Raw genomic sequence first — 17,579 nt, forward strand, 5'->3', positions numbered from 1 at the left:
CAGAAAAGATGGAATCTGGCACAGCTACAAAGTTTCCCTCATAATTCATAGGTCTTATGAGGGGAGTCAGCTTACCCTGAAGCACTCAGGGCTGGGAGTGCCAAGATCCTGCATGAGCTGTGCACACACTGTACAGCTGGGGCCAACAACTGCAGGAGCCAACACATTAATGTCACCTTACTGCACCCCAAACCCAGCACCCCTCCCAGCTACAGGCCCTGTCCCAGCACAACACCCTCAGAAACCACAGTTTTGCCGACATTTCACCATAAAATTGCTGCTTCTGATTATTTCACTGTAAGTTCTTGCTATTTATGTCAATGTCATGAAGAAAGAGAAGTCAATTTATCTTTGCCTAAGAAGTAACATAGGGAAATTATGGGATCTGTTGACAAATGTATCAAAACAGCGAATTCCAAACACCAAAGGTGTGATCATTCTGAAGTAGCTGTAATTGAAAAAGGACATAGAGAAAGGTGTACAATAGTTGTGACTCTCGAGCAGAAAAGATGGAAGGGACAAGTCACAAGGGTCTATTTTTAACCTGTTTTTTAAATGAAGTACAAAAACTTGATTACACGGACACAGTAAGAAGAAAAAAGATACAGAGAATGTTAAACTCCTGCTTTTTACTCTCTTCAGTCCAGACCCTGGGGATATAATAAGAGGTGCTATTTTCATGTACAGTCATGAAAAGAGTATTGTGGAAGTCAGAGGCAACCCCAATGCCAAGGAGGAGTCTCCCCACTTCATGAGGCCCAGTTCCCAGCAGAGGGGAGGTGTGGGAGCACTGGAGGAGCTCCCAGCTCTGGTGGGCTTTTGTACTGCTGGATAAAACCAGCACATTTTCCCTGAGAGGGGCTGAGGATGCAGACAGGAGGGATTGTCTGCCATCCCACAGCACACCCACGGCCAGGATCCAGGGAAGTGAAGCTTTGCAGGGACCCAGAGGGTGATTTTCACCCTTGGACTGAAAATAGTGCTGAAAAGCTGCAGCAGAGACTGATGCTCATGTTGTTGGTAATTCACGAGTACAAAACAATTTTAAGCCCAGCTAAACTGGTCAATTAAACTCAGTTTTACAGTTGCTTTTGCATCATCAAAGCAGAATAAAGAAGCTGGAAGGTACCAGGGTTTCTAGTGTAAAACATCTGGCCATTGCACCACTAGCAATCATTATTTCATGTGTAACAACAATTTAGCAATATTCACTCAAAATAAAATACTTTTTTTCCTTTTTTAACTCAAACTTCAAATACTGATATTTACTAGAGGATACACTATGCCTTTTCATTGGAAAATGGAGGAACAAATCCTTTATATCAGGAAAAGAGAAAATGGAAGGAGACATTCTCAAAAGAAGGGGAAAAGAAAACGTTACAGTTCAACATTGTAAGGAAAAAATCACTGATCCTCCTGCAGCATGTTATTGTTAACACTTTGGGATTAAAAATAAGGGTGTAACATTTTCCTTCCCATTCTCACACTCAGTTTGTGGGACATACCTCTCTTCTGCTGAAACTTCCTTGAGCTGCTGGTGGGGCTTTGTGCCTTCCATCTCCCGGATGCTCACTGCATAGATCTTAGTGGTGTAATCAATGGCTTTTTCTCTTGCAACATCACTGTCATAACCTTGGAAAAATAAAACAGAAAATAAAACAAACTACCCTTGAGAATAGAGAGCAAGATCTGCACCAACCAAAGGAAGGATGTGAGTCCTACCAAGCTCTCCTCACACTCAAATTTAGCACAGCAAAGCTTCTTGCCCACTTCAAGTTAAATCCCCGCGGAATGAAGACTAAATAAAATCCTTTTTACCTCCATCTTCTTCTGCATCTGTGTCTGACTCCTCGCTGTCCACCAGCTTGCTCTCCTGGATGCCCAGGAACTCCCTGGTCCAGATCATGAGGGCGGTGTCGGCCCCCCCCACGGTGAGCAGCACCGAGTCGTTGTGCAGCCACTGCACGTTGGTCACCTGGGCACTGTGCCCCACGTACTTCTTGAACTTGGCATGTGGGCCCTGCAGCACAGAGAGTGCCCCATCAGCGGGGTCACAGCCTGGGAACAGCGTCCTCCCTCATTGCCTTTCTAATCATGGAAATAAACTGGCTTCTTACCTTCACTGGGTATGAAAAGAGCTTCACGAAGCCAAAGTCATCTCCTGTGGCCAGGAGGGTCCTGTCCTTGGTCAGACTGGCTGCGTTGACCACGGTGACATCGCTGTGCATGGGCCAGATCCCCTCACAGGTGGGGCCGAGCACACACGTCCACGTGTCCCACTCGATCTTCTCGATCTGCAAGCAGAGTTGCCCCCAAAGAAGCCATTTTATTATGTACCAGTTTCATGGGGATATTTTTCCGTGCTTGATATTACCTTAATTTTTTTTTGAGCTTTTAAGAAACTGTCCACTGTGCATTTGCATTTACATGTATTTGTATTTATACAGATACTGTGTGTCTTCATCATCAAAAGGTTCAACACTTTAAACATTCCCACTTTCCCAGGACAGAGCACAACACGGATACAAATCTCCCTAGAGGTTTTCCGAGGTGTTAAACATCGGCAATTTTGTAGCAGAATTACTTGTCACAAATAATCAACATCAGGAAAAGCCAGCTCGGGCTGTTTGAAGATGGTTTATAGCCTGTGTGCAACTCATTACACACAAAACAGGCGACTTCAGGAAAGGGGAATATGGCAAATGGCTGCTAATAAATAAACAACAATAAATTCAGAGATACAAACAGAAACCTGCACGTCCCACCATTTACAAAAGCTAGGAAAGACCCTGGGGAAGGAGTAAATAATTCTAATGCTAACCACTGCAAATGTGGTATCGTAAAAGAACAAACAGCACCATTTGAAGACAACTCTGAAAATTAACTTTCATAGAAAAAAAATCCAGTAAATGTAATTTGTACCTCAGCAATTCTTATAATGTGTCTTTTTCCCCTCGGTGCTTCAAAAAATAGTTGTTCTTTGGCACCAGAATTGACTTGCAATAACTTTCCTGGATATAAAATGAGAGATTATTATGATTCTTATTAATTATTATGACTATTATGTACTTCCTTTTGATTGAGTGAAAAGATTTCGGGGTGCAAGTTAAAAAATTGTCCTCCAGAGAATTATTCACAGCAGAAGTAAAAGAGATGCTGAAAATCAGCCTCCTAAGGATCCTTTACTCCTGGTTCACTGAATAAGTAATATTCTGGTAACCGCAGCAGTGTTGGATCAAGGGTTGGACTTGATGATCTCAGAGGTCCCTTCCAACCCAGCTGATTCTATGATTTTAAATACCATCCCATGTCCTTAAAAAGTTACTGTCATGCAGCAAACCAGTTTCTGCTGACAGGAAACACTCTGTGTTTCATCATCACACTAGCAGAAGGAAAAAATAACTGTGTGGGCTGTTAATTTTCATTAAAATGTTACGAGACAGCTTTGCCAAAAGCAAGAGCACTGTCAGCTCCTGTCTCTTTTCAGTGCCCCACTGGCACAGTGACTGACACTAAACTGCCCCTGAATGGGGAGTTTTCCCTGCCCACACCAGCCGGGGTGCTGCTGTCAGTGATCTCACACCACAGGGGCAGCAGGGCCCAGACACACAGGTGGTCCTGCATGGAATCTCATTAGCTCTGGGAAGGCTTATCAGCATGAGCTCATTAATGACCCTGCTGGACTTAATTAGCTGTGACAATCAGGCTCTCCCTTAGTCCCAGTGATTGCCAGGCAGCGCTCAGCAAGGAGAGGGAACTGGACACCACTGACCGGAACTGCACTGGCCCCACATGGTGCTCTGTGGGCAAAAGGCACGTGCATTAGTGGTGACAGCTGATCTCAGGCACTGGGAGGGGAACAGGCCCCTGATTTTCCATTTTATGGGCGTTTCCAGCAGTACCTGTGGCCAAACACGTTACCTCTGGAGTCCCAGTCGATGTGGGTGATGTAGCTGGAGGCACCTTTGCAAATGCCAACTCTTTTGCTGGTCAGCACGTTGTAGATATCTACAAAGTTATCATGGGAGGCCACAGCAAGGTACTTTCCTGATTCTGTAAAGAGGAGACACAGAGGTTATTAAAATCTTATTAAATCTAATGAATATTGTTATGCATTTACACTGCTGTAGTGCCCCCAGCAGACAGGGGTGTGTCTATTAGCAGGCTGCACACAACCACGTGGAATTGTGAAGTATTTAATGCATGGAGCACTCAGAAAGCCAGTGTCCCTTTGGAACATTCAGTCTTGTCTGGAGAAGAACAAACTCCAAGATAAACACCCCCCTCCCACCTTGTACCTCGTGAAAACTTGATATCCGAGATCATCTCCTTCCTGTGGTGGAAGGAGACCATGTCCTCCACGGTGTCCGCGTTCACCACCAGGAAGCTGCCATCGTTGAGCCCCACGGCCAAGGCCTTCCCGTCCGGAGAGAAGGCACAGCACCGGCCCCCTGCCAAGGGAAATGGAGCCTCCTCAGCTTCACACACCTGGCCTTGAGGGAATGAACTACAACTGAAAGGCTTTTACAGCAAGTAGGTAGTTTTAAGATAGATTTGTTGTTTGTTAAGTGTTAGAGAAAGGGCTATGATTAATGCTCTGTTACATGGGACTGTGCCCTCTGTACAGGGGGTTCTTGAGCTGACAGTGCTGATTGGATCCTTCTTGGAATAGTTTATGTGCAAATACCACCTCCCATCTATGCTCTAAACACACCAGTGATAGAACTAAAACAACATAAACCCCCAAAACACATACAGAAAGGAAATCCAGATGGAAAACTCAAACTCATTCAGAGCAGCATAACTACACCTCTTTCAGGGATACCACACTGAAAACTTCTTTATTATATGACTTAATAATGGTTCCTTTCAGCAGAGCACATTTAAAACAGATGCACTACACTTCCTCCAGTTATTTTTTGCCCCAGCATTATTTCTGACCATACTCTCTCCTACAACTATCCTCATCCCCCAAACCATCTGACTCTGTTTTCCCTCAGCCAGGGAGAGTTCCTGTGCTCCGCATCTGTCACTGAAAATGAACAATACAAAATTTCCTGAAGGATATCAGTGAGGAAACAAAATAAGAGAAAGCAGCATTTCAACATAGCTCATCTCATTTTATACAGATGAGAGGGCAGGAAAGCTGCTAATTTTCAGAGAAGTTGTTGTCAGATGTAAAGCTCATATTGCCACTGAAGGCTGACTGTGCCCAACACACAGGACATTGTACATTTGTCTTTCTAAGGAATCTTTTCAGGTGTCAGCAACAAACACGCTGGCCTTGGGTATTCCTGGGAAGGAAAAGGATTCTGAGGTCAACTCATTCCCCTTGAAACCGGAGGAGAAAAGAATAAAGTTCATTTATTTTACTCCTATTCATTACAATAGATTACAGTCCTTCTCCTTCCTACTCTTTTCACTGACTCGACACATGCCAAAGACAATTTATTCCCTGCGCTTCCAATTCCTTAATGACTGCGCCCTTTCCCTGCCCAATTAATGGCTGTGCTGTGCCCTGGGAGCAGGGAGGGAGCTGTGCCAGGCTGTGTGCCAGGATATGGCCGTGGGACAGGTACCTTTTTTGAGCTTCCTGACGGCCAGCATGCGGTGCTGGGCCGAGAGCTCCCAGATGCGCAGGGTCTTGTCGTCGCTCACGGTGGCACACACGGGCAGCAGGGGGTGAGCTGCCAGACCCCACACTTCTCCTTCCATGTGGCCCTGAAGGAAATCACAGAATCATAGAATCAGTTGGGTTGGAAGGGACCTCCGAGATCATCAAGTCCAACCCTTGATCCAACACTGCTGCGGTTACCAGCCCATGGCACTGATGCCACATCCACTCTCAACTTAAAAACCTCCAGGGACAGAGAATCCACCACTTCTCTGGGCAGCCCATTCCAATGGCTGATCACCCTCTCTGGAAAGAAATTCTTTCTAATATCCAACCTAAACCTCCCCTGGCACAGCTGCAGACCCTGAGCCCTCTTGTCTTGCTGAGAGTTGCCTGGGAAAAGAGACCAACCCCCACCTGGCTCCCCCCTCCTGTCAGGGAGTTGTAGAGAGTGAGGAGGTCTCCCCTGAGCCTCCTCTTCTCCAGGCTGAACAGCCCCAGCTCCCCCAGCCTCTCCTCATAGGACTTGTGCTTGAGTCCCTTCACCAGCCTAGTTGTTCATTCCATGCAAGACAGAAGAATGTGTTTGGGGTCGTGTAATGTGCTCCAATACCTGCCCTGCCTCGTCTGACAAGTCCCAGGCAAGGAGGTTTTCACCATCTCCTCTCCAAGGCCTTCCACGTTCAAAAAGCCCTGAACATCTGCTCTGTTTCTCTGACAACTATCTAAAATACTCTGCCCACAGTCTTGGCTGTAATTCCTATTCTACCAATATTCTCTTTTCCACACTTGAAATGACCATGAAATAGTTATGTCCCAAACAGGACCCTGAAATCCTAACATGGGCTAATCTGTCTTCAGGGTTTATGTCATTATTAACGCCCTGGAGAGCTTGTTTGCCCAAAACAGACATAGTTCTTTTAATCTTTTCCCACATTCTCAGTTTTCCAACTTGTTAATCACTCTCCCTCCTTTTTCCCAATTTCCTTCATCTTGCATACAGCTTCTGGCACTGTGTCAAGGTTAAATCATTTCTTACTGCTCTCAATCTGGATTAGTGAATGAGCTCAATCATTTATAAAATACAGCTTCACACATTTCTGTTTGTAAGGATGCAGGCAAGGTAAATTTGAAGGATTACTTCATGTGACCAGAACTAACTGAAAAAATACCAAAGAAACTGTTTTTGTAAAAAACAATGTTAGTCAGTTATAGAAAACAAAAGGTAAAAGCTCGATAAATTACAAGTCAGGAAATGTTCTGTACAATTGTCTAAATACAGACAGTGGGGTTATGAGAGACACTGAACCAAAGCACCACCAAATACATCAGTGGACATATACATGAAAATTTTTTAACCAAACTGTGAAAAATACTATTTTTTTCCAAAGAAAAGTCCCTCTATGCTTTGCAACACCTGCAATGACAACTGTGTGTCACTGTAGAAAGCTGTCATCACTTTACCATTTTTCACAGGATCCTTCATAATATACTGTCAAAGGAAATAAATGGAACCACACTGTCAAAATAAAATAAATTGTGTTAGTTCTACCCTTCATTTCTCATTTTTATGTTGGATCCTAAACTTAAGTGTCTAAAAAATCCATAGAGAGTCTCATCAGCCTTTGAACTCAAGGGACTGTTGTTTTTACCTTCAGAATTCCACAATCCACAGTGACTCTCAAAGTCATTTACATAAGAAAGGCACCAACTTCTGCCTGAGCAAGGAAAGGATTGGTGGCCAAGAGGGTTAATGAAAACAGACAGAAAATGACTGGGAAAATCTCATCACGTGCTGTATTTCCACAGGAAATGGTCTGATGTGGGAGATCCCCCCAGTACCTGGACAAGCAGAGTCATGGGCCCACTTTTATCAATCTCCAGGATCTCTCCATTTTTGGTTCCCACCAGGATGTGCCCATGGCCCAGGCTGATGGCTCGGATTGAGGGGTTGTCTTCTAAAAGCAAACCTGAACAGTGCAAAGAAATTCATGTCACAAGTTTACTGGGAAATCACAGAGAGCTTCACATCACCTGCAGTTTATATATAATTACATCTGTTCAACATCATGAAAGGTGAGGTGCAGGTGCCTGATGGAACTGCTGGGACCCTTATCAGAACACCCTGAACAAACCATACCTTTAGAGCTGGCAGACAGGGCTGCTCTTTTGATAGCATATGTCTTCAGACACCTCTCAAACATGTCATCCCAGAGGGCCACAATTCCATCTTTTCCACCAGTTACAAAGCCCTGTGCAATCACAGAGGGAAAATACACACCAGTGTCAGCACTCCTATGGTGAGATCAAAAACACGTCCAAAGGCAGAGGAAAGTCTCCCCTGCATTTTATCCACGTGTGAAACTAAAAATACTGGAGTCTGTACCTAGGAGGGGAAAAAATATAGGGGAGGAAAATTTAGAGCTGCTTTTCTAGGTTATAAAGATTTAAAAGCACACAGAGTACATACTGTTGTAAGCAGTAATGCTGGACCTTGATGTTTGTCTGCACGTGGAAATAAACTATGGGAAAATATGGGTTTTATCCTTAGAAGAGGTAGCAGCTGGAATAACAGCTTCTCAAGTTATTCCCAATTCAATGGACTTAACAGATGCTTCAACCCAAGCTCTAATAATGCATTAGGGACCAATTCTTTGATTGGTAGGTTGTCTGTGCCAAGTGAATGTAAAACAGCACAAATAACTAACCAACAAAAAAGTAAATGAAGAGGATGTTCAGTGCTAAGATCAAGCAAAAAAATTGATGGAAAAGCTAGGAACAATCAATTAGGACCAGAATGGATTGAGCCACAGGGATCTTAATTGACCTTGATGTATAAAAATGTTAATATCTAACATTTTCCTCATGCTGTACTTGTACAGTTGAAACTATAATCTCAGAAAGATACTCCCTTAGCAACACTTGCAAACTGCCAATTTGGTCCTGAACTCATTTGTGAGATGCAAATAACACATTTTGCCACAGTTTCTTTTGAAGATGGGATATAACACACACCTTATCCAGGGCATGCATGGCAAACACAGGCCCATCGTGGGCTTTCACTGTCCTCAGCAGCAGGGTCTCCTTCCAGATGTAGATGTCTCCAGTGGCAGCCCCAGAGAACACCAGCTCCTCCATTCTCCCGTAGGAGACGCTCATCATCGTCTCCAGCTTCCCGGCGGTGCCGAACGTGCCTCGCTTGGATGTGAAGCCTCCACCTGCAGCACACACAAAAGGCCTTTTCTGCTTGGGTTGGTAAAGCACAAATATTTTCCCCCCATCATCTCCCGTGGCTGCCTGAGGCACAGCAGATAATGGAAATCCTGAAATCCCATGGCAAAAGCACAGTCAAAGAGAGTCAGCCCAGTAATGACAGCTCTGGAGCAGCACAGGCTCCAGTTTTCAGACTGTCTTTCCAAGCAAGTGATAAATTTGGGGAGGAATGATGTAAAAAGAACTAATACAATGGCTGGCGGAATATTTTTTGCCCAGAGCAGCTTTTTCCACGTTGCTCCTCTGTAGGTGACCACGACTAGAGGTTTGGTTTACTTGTCCCCTGGCAACCTGACAATTTGGCAGAACAAATGGCAGGATTTGTTACTCTGCTGGTTGTCAGGGAACCAAATTGCCACAGCCCTACCTTGGGTCAGAAAGTAGAAGTGGCCATAAGACCCATGAATTAATGCTTATAGACAAAACCACACACAGAATTACAAAATCCCCTCTGCAGTGGTGGCCTGGTGTCGAGTCCTGTGCCTTTCACAGCTCACACCGGACTGAGCCTCCCCTGCACTGAGAGATCTCCATCCAAAATACACATTTTGACTGCAGACAGACTGCTCTTGGAGTGAGACACTGCTCAGTGCACATTCCTGCCATGGGAGCTGGCAAACAGCAGTGCAAGTCCACCTAATTACCTCAAAAATAACCTGCACTTTAAATGTTTTAATTTTTAATCAGAGAGCACCTGAACCACTCAAATGCTTGAAGCGTGGTACAAGTGTAGGAAGTTCTTATAACTCTCTCATTTTGAGCTGTCTGGAGTTCTATTTTTAGCTGCCCTTGTGCTGAGTTTGACACACAGAAGATGCTCCCCGAGATCTTTATAGCGAGTACTCGTGCCATGTGTGCACAATTAAAAGTGTGAAGAACTTTTAATGAAGAGTGAAAAACCCAGCCCTGAATTAAAAATACCCTCAATCAGAACCCAACCCTGTGGCCTTCCTCGGTCTGATAGAACAGCTTGAATATTTCCCTTAGTGGTTTGCAGAATCTCATCCTGGTTTTAAATACTGGAAAATACATTTTCATTATTTAGAAAACTCTCGTGTTGTACAACAAATATATTACCTCAATAACTGATTCTTGTGATACCATATCATGATTTTTAGCCTCATGGATAACACACAAATTCTGCCAAATTTTCTCAACGAGGGCCATCATGTGCCTAAGGAATTCCAGGGCTGCATGTTCTCTGGGAGCCAAGGATGCTTTGCTCAGGAGAATTCCTTGATAGTGTGATTGAACACAATTACCTGGAAATCCTTTTCACCCCTTCATTATTTTGGTAACTGGAAAATTGCTTCACAAACAAAACAAATTCTTAAACTGAGAACAATGGTGTTCCTGTATTAAAAAATATACACATTCTTATATAAATGATATATAAAATACCCAATGCAGTACCTGTTTGCTGCCAAAACTTGATGTGCTTCATCCCAACTGTGACTAGTTTGTCAACATGATGTGGATTACACTTCACTACAAAGATTTTATCTTTATGGCCCCTGCAATAAAGATAAAAATTAGAAAAACCATGGCAAGGGACGACTTAACATTTTGAACTAATTAAACCATTAATGTAAATCATTTCCCCACCTAACAAAAAGCAGAGAGCCATATTTGTAATCTGCAAGGGTTTAGCCCTGGAATTTTGCCCCACAGAGGTGGTGGGATGAATTTGACCATAAACCACAGGGAATTACAGTCCAGAAATGTGGGGAATAAAAATTGTCTCTCACTGAATTCCAGTTCATTTAAGTCATAATGAAGAAGCAGGAAACAAAGGGCAAGGGAATCAGGAGAAGGCTTAAAGGTCAACATAAATTATTTAAATGGACGAGAACTCAACCAATAAATAAGAAAAAATACTCTGACAAGAAAATGAGGGAGTGTTTAATCTACTGTGTTTCAAGCTGAAAAATAAAATAACAGATTACAAAATTATAATTTAGGAAACAGTTCATTCAGCAGCACAGACACCTTCAGGTTTGGTTCTCTGGTAATGGAAGTTATGATTTTTGAGGTATACATTTATAAATTGATTTTTCCTGCTCTTTGTGAGGTCTCTGCATATTTAGCAATAGCAGTAGGTCCACTGGGTACACACAGCATTTTGTGCTGAGAAGAACCTGAGTGCTCTGTCCTGTGAGCACCACGAGCCAGGCAGAGACACAGCTCGTGGTTTTTGAAAGCTGAAAGGTCAGCCTGGGAATACAGAAGGTGTTCTTTGCCTGCACATCAGGCACAATCTGTCTGGAGACAGCGAGACTGGCATTGCAAAGCCAGGGAAAATGTCATGTTTTCCAGCACAGCCAAGGCTGTTGCTAAGCAAACCCTCCAGCACAGGCTTTAACCAGGGTTTAAAACCTCCCTGCCTAATAAAGTGCACGTGTGACACCAAATTGTGTGGCTGACAGAGGTTATGGGATGCACACAGGGAGTCAGACGTGCATTCCCTCAGTGCTGCTTCACCACCAACAGACAGTGCTGCCATGGGAAAACCTGGCTGCTGCTGCAACGGGCCCCCAGACCAGAGGAAAAATGATAATAAATGCCTTTCACAGGCACCCTTTTGCAGTTATACCCATAATTTCTCCTGAGCAATGCTACATGTTATGTGGCTGCAGACAGCAAATGGAATTAACTCCTTGCATTTCTGGCACGTGTGTCCACCCTTACAAGAATTCTGCTCAGTTCTGCTCCCTGACCTCCCACGTATCTCTGCTTTGTGCAAGGGTAAGACAGAAACCAGGTTCTCAGTCTGACTCTTCTACATCCTAATACTATTCTTGCAATTCAATATTTGAGAATAAAAAAGCAAACATGAACTTTAATCCAATTCTCTTCCCAACATTGGTCCTTCCAAGGAATTGCAGATGATTCTTCGCTATGGGGTTATTGGTTGAGCTTTCCTGAGCAACTGCAGAGAGCAAACAGCTCAGGAAAAGCTGACTCAGAGGAAAGGCAGGATCAGTACTCCTTGAAAAATCTATATTTGAGGGAATGCTTTTTCTTTTCAGAGAAGTGATCTGGTTGTGTGCACTGCTGGAACCCAGCATGTCATCCAATGCATAAAGGAAGTGATGCCTCTGATGACCTCTGCCCTGAGTCAGGACATAAAATTGGGAGAAATATAATGTAAAATATTATAACTTAACTTACAAGTCCTTAAATGAGCTCCATATCAACATGGCTATCAGAAAGGCCAGGGAACTCCTGATTTCCAAACCCTGAGCTGCAGATCCCAAGGGTTTTAATCTGGGATGTTGCTCTGAAGCACCATTCTGTTCAAAGAGGGGGTTGTGGTTCATTCCTTTGTTTACAGGAAAGATGTGGATGATGCTACTCAGAACAAAGTAACCAGAGAGGACATTCATACCCTGTGTATTCTCACCTGGTTGTTGCCAGCTTTTCCCCTTTCTTCCAATCCCAGAACACAATGGCATGATTGTCATCCAGCCCAACAGAGGCCAAACACTTCCCATCAGCTGCACAGAAGCAAGACTTTGTGTTAAAGGTGCTAAGGCTCTAGCTGAGAATGGAGCAGGCAATGAACACAATGACATTGCAAACTGAATTCCTAATCAAGTTTTACAAAGCAAAAAAACCAGAATTAACAGTTGGAGAGACTGGAGTTCAGATTCCCTGATATATTCCTTACAAAACCATTGATCTTTCCCAAAAGCAGACAAAAACCATTCCTTGTGTCAGTACAAGGGAGGTAGGAAGGATCAAACAGACAATGAGAGTCAAGTTCACAAAGCCCAAGTACACTAAATTCACATCACATTTTGTTGGAAATATTTCTGATCAGATGATGCTTCTTTCCTTTTGCTCGGAATGGTGAAAAGAATTATTAGAGTATGAACTGGGTGGTTAAATTTTCATAGGCAATGTGATGAAACTATAAATATGATAGAAAATTTTAAGGCTAAAAATAACTGCTGGCTCTCCTCTTTCACTGCAGGAAAGACACAGCACTACTGATAATGAGAGGAAGAAAAATACATAATTTAACAGTACCCAGGCATGAAATAACAATAAACACCACCATTGTTAACAAACTTTCAGAGACAAACTTCTGTCCTGAAAGTCTGGCAAGTTAAAGAAACTAAGCTGCAATTGTTGCAGTACGTGACAAGACAACTGAACTTCACAGGATGCAGCAGGAGCTGGTTACTGGTTTAGTTATTTAATTGAGGAAAAGTTAAAGCTGGAGGGAGCAGAGCTGGGCAGAGGCTGAACGAGAGCACTGATTTGGGAATGATGCTTCTCACAGAAGGGGAATTTCAGAACGAGGAAAAGAATTCCCAGTTGAATGAAACAAGCCCAGATGGAAGCAGTGAAACAGGCAGGAAGGAATGAAGTAGAAAAACAGGGCAGGAAACCAGAACTGAGCTTATTACAAAAGCAAACCCAAACAACACAACAACTGAAACTTCCTTCACCTGGAGCAGGAGGGTTTGTGCACTAACATGGACTGCACACTCCCACCGACATCCCAGGGCATGGATGTTGGATCAGCCACCAGAGGGCACAACCAAACACGGCAGGAATGAGGTTCCCATCCTGGAATCCCACTGCCACAGCAGGGTCCCACCGGAGGCACCTGCAGCCATGGAGGCACCTGCAGCCATGGCCCGAGGGGGGTTTGAAGGGCAGAGAGAAGCAGGTACAGAGTCAGCTGCCACAGCAGCCACAGCCACACAGGGGTGGGAGCTTCAGCTTTGTCTCTTTAAGCTCTAAGTAGTGTGACTGGAATCTAATTTTGAAATATCTTGTTATTCACACAGTGAAAACTCCCTCCATAAGACCAGGGTAGCCCTGTGAGCCCACAATATTTGCACAACTGTCCCCCCTGTCTGTGCCAAGAATGCAAACTAAAGCCAGTCAGGAATGCAGTTTGTGCATTATTCTTGGGATCAGGTCCTAAAGCAACACTGCAACGTTGAGTGGTCACTACATTTTAAAAGAGCTTTAATATTTTTGTGGCCAGCTTATTCTTTAGACTTTTACAGAGGTATGTGTCTAATTGCCAGAACACTCCTACTTGATAAAAATGCAAATCACAAAGTGTTTTCAAATATATGAGCATTTGTTCAACTAAGGATCTTAACAAGGAGCTTTTCAACATCTATGCACACACTGGCAATTAAATCATCCTTATCCATTTTCCCTTCTCCTGGCACCAAATCTACTCCTCCCAGAGCTGGGTTACACACACAGTGGGTCAGTGATTCCACATTTAAAGTCCAGCTCTTGGATGGACACCAAGGCTCCTCTTCTGCTGATGGGATATGACTCAGTTCCACAGATCTGTCTTTGTGGAAGTCATACTTCTTTCACACAGTCCTGTCTCATAAGTGTGATCTATGTCCTAATGAGCTCTTACCACATTTCTAGAGAGGAGAACATGAAATGAGTTATGTTTAATCGAAAAAAAACGAGATTAAGAAAAGGATAGTTCAGCTAAAGTAATCTTTTTTTTCAATAGAACGAGGGAGAATAAATGTTCAATCCTCTTTATAAAGATGCAGAAGTACATAAGTCCCCACCATATGGCTGATGTTCTTCAGTGCTGCACACAGGAATTATCCCTTAAAAACTGAGATAGCTCAGGGCACCCAACTCAGAAAGACAAGTAGGAGAGACAGCAGACAACTGTTTGTCATATTTACTTCTGTAAACCCACTGAAAAATATGAAGAGTTGAATGAGCCCAGAGATGACATCTCCAACTTCTTGATACACTTTGTGTCACCATCCTGCCTGCTTTTAAATTCTTCCACCACTGTGTAGACAGCCACCAGAATTCCAGCTGTACACTTGGCACTATCTATTAGACACCACCAAAATCAATTATTGGCAGACTGACTTTACCACACACACTATTTTCATCCAAACAGACAGCAGACTTCCACGTGAAGATGGTGCTGGGTGTAATTTTACAGCTATTTGAATTAACACTTCATCTCAAGGGTTGCTTTTTAATTCATCATTTAGATAAATGTGGGTTGTGGCTCACCTGAAAAATCCAGTGCACACACTCCTCTCTGGTGCTGGCCTTTGAGCAGGGACAAACATTTCAGTGTCTGGGTGTCCCAAACATGGATAGCAGCATCCCTTCCAACCTAAATCAGAGGGTTCATTGGAACATCTGCCCATACAGGTAATGAGCACTGTCATATCTTCAAAGCACTCCAGAGGGAACTACTTTCCCACTTGCCCTGTTTTATCTTTTTCAAGACCCATTTTTTCTTCCAGAGAAATATCAGTGGATGGTCTCTAAAATGACATTACTCAGCATCACATTCATGGGATAAATTATCCTGATGTATGAATGTATAGGAACACACTGAGTATATCATATTCAGTACCAGATATCAGTAGTGTCCAACACAAACCAGCTTTTATCTTTTTCAAGATCTATTTTCTCTTTCAGGGAAATATCAGTGGATGGTCTCTAAAATGACATCACTTGGCATCACATTCATGGGATAAATTACCCTGATGTATGAATGTATAGGAACACACTGAATATATCATATTCAGTACCAGATATCAGTAGTGTCCAACACAAACCAGCTTTAATCTGAGCTTTTGAAAGCTACTACAGTATGAAAATACTGTGACTGACCAAGGAAAGTCCAAAACCTCCTCAGGCACGGACCATTTTCGGCTGGGCAGGGATATAGGAAACAACACCCAGGAGGAAACACCAGACTTAAGAGAAAAAGAAAAGCACATATTTCCTAATTCTAAATCTATTATTGGTGCATTTGTAAGCCCTCACCTGCCCCGTGGCCACGTAGTCCTTGACGGGGTGGATGCTGAGGCTGAGGATGTCGTCGTCGTGGCCCAGGTAGAGCCTCTGCGAGTGCTGCTGCCGGTTGTAGACGACGGCGACGGCGGCGATGTGATAAACCACCTCCCCTGTCTGAGTGTAGAACAGGTTGTTCCTGCAGTCATAGCCCCTGTACCTGCAGCCAGCACACAGCACTTCAGTCCTGGTAACTCAGGAACAAATTCTGCAAATTATTTGTGCGTTAACAGCACAGGGGTCTGTCCTAGTTAGAACAGCTGGGCCCAGTTCATCACTGGATGGGTGTAACCCAAAACTGTGTATTCTAGAGCCTTCCATGCCACTGCCCAGAAACTGGTATCAACAGACCATTTACACCCTCTGCCCAGAGCAGCCCTGACCCCTCAGGCCGTAAACTGGGTGTTAAGAGGCCTGGGAGACAGGAGGATGCTCCTGTCCTCACACCCAGTGTGGAACTCCCCGCCCTGAGGGAGGCACTGGGCATTCCTGCCTGAACTGGAGGAGAGATAATCTTGGGGTCTTGGGACTTTTTTAACCACTCGTGGGATCCAGAGGAAGACTGTGACCACCACTCTCAACCAGACTGCAACCACCACTCTTGCCCAGACTGCACCAGCACTCTCACCAACAGGTTTTTCCCTCTCCTTTTACTTTGGACTCAGGGGGCCAAACGAACACCACTCTGTTCCTGCCCCAGGGTGCTGGGTTAGACATTTGGGTTTTGTGGGTTAAAACCAACTGTTTGTCTGTATAATCGTACTTATTGTATTATTTTATTAAATTGTTATTCTGACTTATAATCTCCCTTTTGAGTTGGGTTCATTTCCCCTGACTGTTTACCTTTTAACCAGCACAGGGTCCTGTGGGCTCAACCTCAGCTCAAAAACATCCCAGACTATTCCACACAGCTCTTCCATTCTCAAAGCTTCTCATGGTTTATTTTGCACCCAATGCCTAAATTAGCACTGATTTCACAAAAGCATATAAGAACTGTGGCCAGGTAAGTTTTACAGGGAATGGGATTCAAGCAGAAATCTATCAGGCATTTTAACAAATCACAGCTATCATGGGCAACTTAACTTTGCTCCAGGAGACATCAGGTGTAGAGAACAGCCAGTGTAAAATGTAATTTTACAAAATGTAACACTGATGTATCTTTTATCAAATGGCTACAGTATTGTAACCTTCCCTTGCTCCTTAACAAATAGGATCATAGACTGGTTTGGGTTGGAAGGGACCTTAAAGCCCATCCAGTTCCACTCCCTGCCATGGGCAGGGACACCTTCCCCTACCCCAGGCTGCTCAGAGCCCCGTCCAACCCAGCCCTGAAATACAACTGAGAAAAGAAAATCTGTCTGATATTCTAAAAACTACCCACGGTAACAATGACAAACAAATTACTGTGGGTAAGCAGCAGAAAATGCTTGGCTAATGCTCTAATCTGAATTGTTAAAGCATCCCAGCAGTGTGAACCCCTCAAAAATGACAAGCATTCCCCAGTGTTACCCTACCCATGGATGAACTGCAGCTTCAGGCTGTCCTCGGGCGCTCGCTCTCGCTTCAGGAAGGGCACAGAGTGGTTTTTCTCTTTACTTTGCTGTTTCAGCTGAGGTAGGTCTTCTTTGTAAACCTGGAGGAGAAGTGTTCAAGTTAACTGCACGGCTCTGGTTCTCTAACTGTTTGTATATATGAGTGAAAGGCACTTTCTTTCACCTGTGAAATTTAGTATGTGCTAATGTGACGTTCAGCAGTTACAACACAGAGCCAGGCACTACTGCTCACACCCTTCTTCTGGATGATGAACTCCCCTCACCTGAGTGGCCCAGAACAGCAGCAGTGCATCTTTTCTAGAAGATTCCAG

General features: G+C 43.9%; 1 protein-coding gene across 2 annotated transcripts in view; it reads right to left on the reverse strand.

The window, feature by feature from the left end:
• The window catches only part of EML6 (EMAP like 6), an 88,225-nt gene that overhangs the window by 18,124 nt on the left and 52,522 nt on the right, over positions 1-17,579 (reverse strand). For both annotated transcript variants that reach the window (XM_027693477.1, XM_027693478.1), the window contains exons 14-28: positions 17,230-17,348; positions 15,689-15,875; positions 14,921-15,026; positions 12,291-12,384; positions 10,301-10,401; positions 8,630-8,832; positions 7,755-7,866; positions 7,457-7,584; positions 5,580-5,721; positions 4,299-4,451; positions 3,922-4,053; positions 2,923-3,011; positions 2,118-2,294; positions 1,819-2,020; positions 1,506-1,632 (exon numbers count right to left, since the gene is read on the reverse strand). In XM_027693477.1, coding sequence (XP_027549278.1) covers positions 1,506-1,632; positions 1,819-2,020; positions 2,118-2,294; positions 2,923-3,011; positions 3,922-4,053; positions 4,299-4,451; positions 5,580-5,721; positions 7,457-7,584; positions 7,755-7,866; positions 8,630-8,832; positions 10,301-10,401; positions 12,291-12,384; positions 14,921-15,026; positions 15,689-15,875; positions 17,230-17,348 — 2,072 coding nt within the window. The remainder of the gene's footprint in view (positions 1-1,505; positions 1,633-1,818; positions 2,021-2,117; positions 2,295-2,922; positions 3,012-3,921; positions 4,054-4,298; positions 4,452-5,579; positions 5,722-7,456; positions 7,585-7,754; positions 7,867-8,629; positions 8,833-10,300; positions 10,402-12,290; positions 12,385-14,920; positions 15,027-15,688; positions 15,876-17,229; positions 17,349-17,579) is intronic.

This window comes from Neopelma chrysocephalum, unplaced genomic scaffold (assembly GCF_003984885.1).
Source record: "Neopelma chrysocephalum unplaced genomic scaffold, ASM398488v2 Primary Assembly neopelma1_91, whole genome shotgun sequence".
NCBI classification, from domain to species: domain Eukaryota; kingdom Metazoa; phylum Chordata; class Aves; order Passeriformes; family Pipridae; genus Neopelma; species Neopelma chrysocephalum.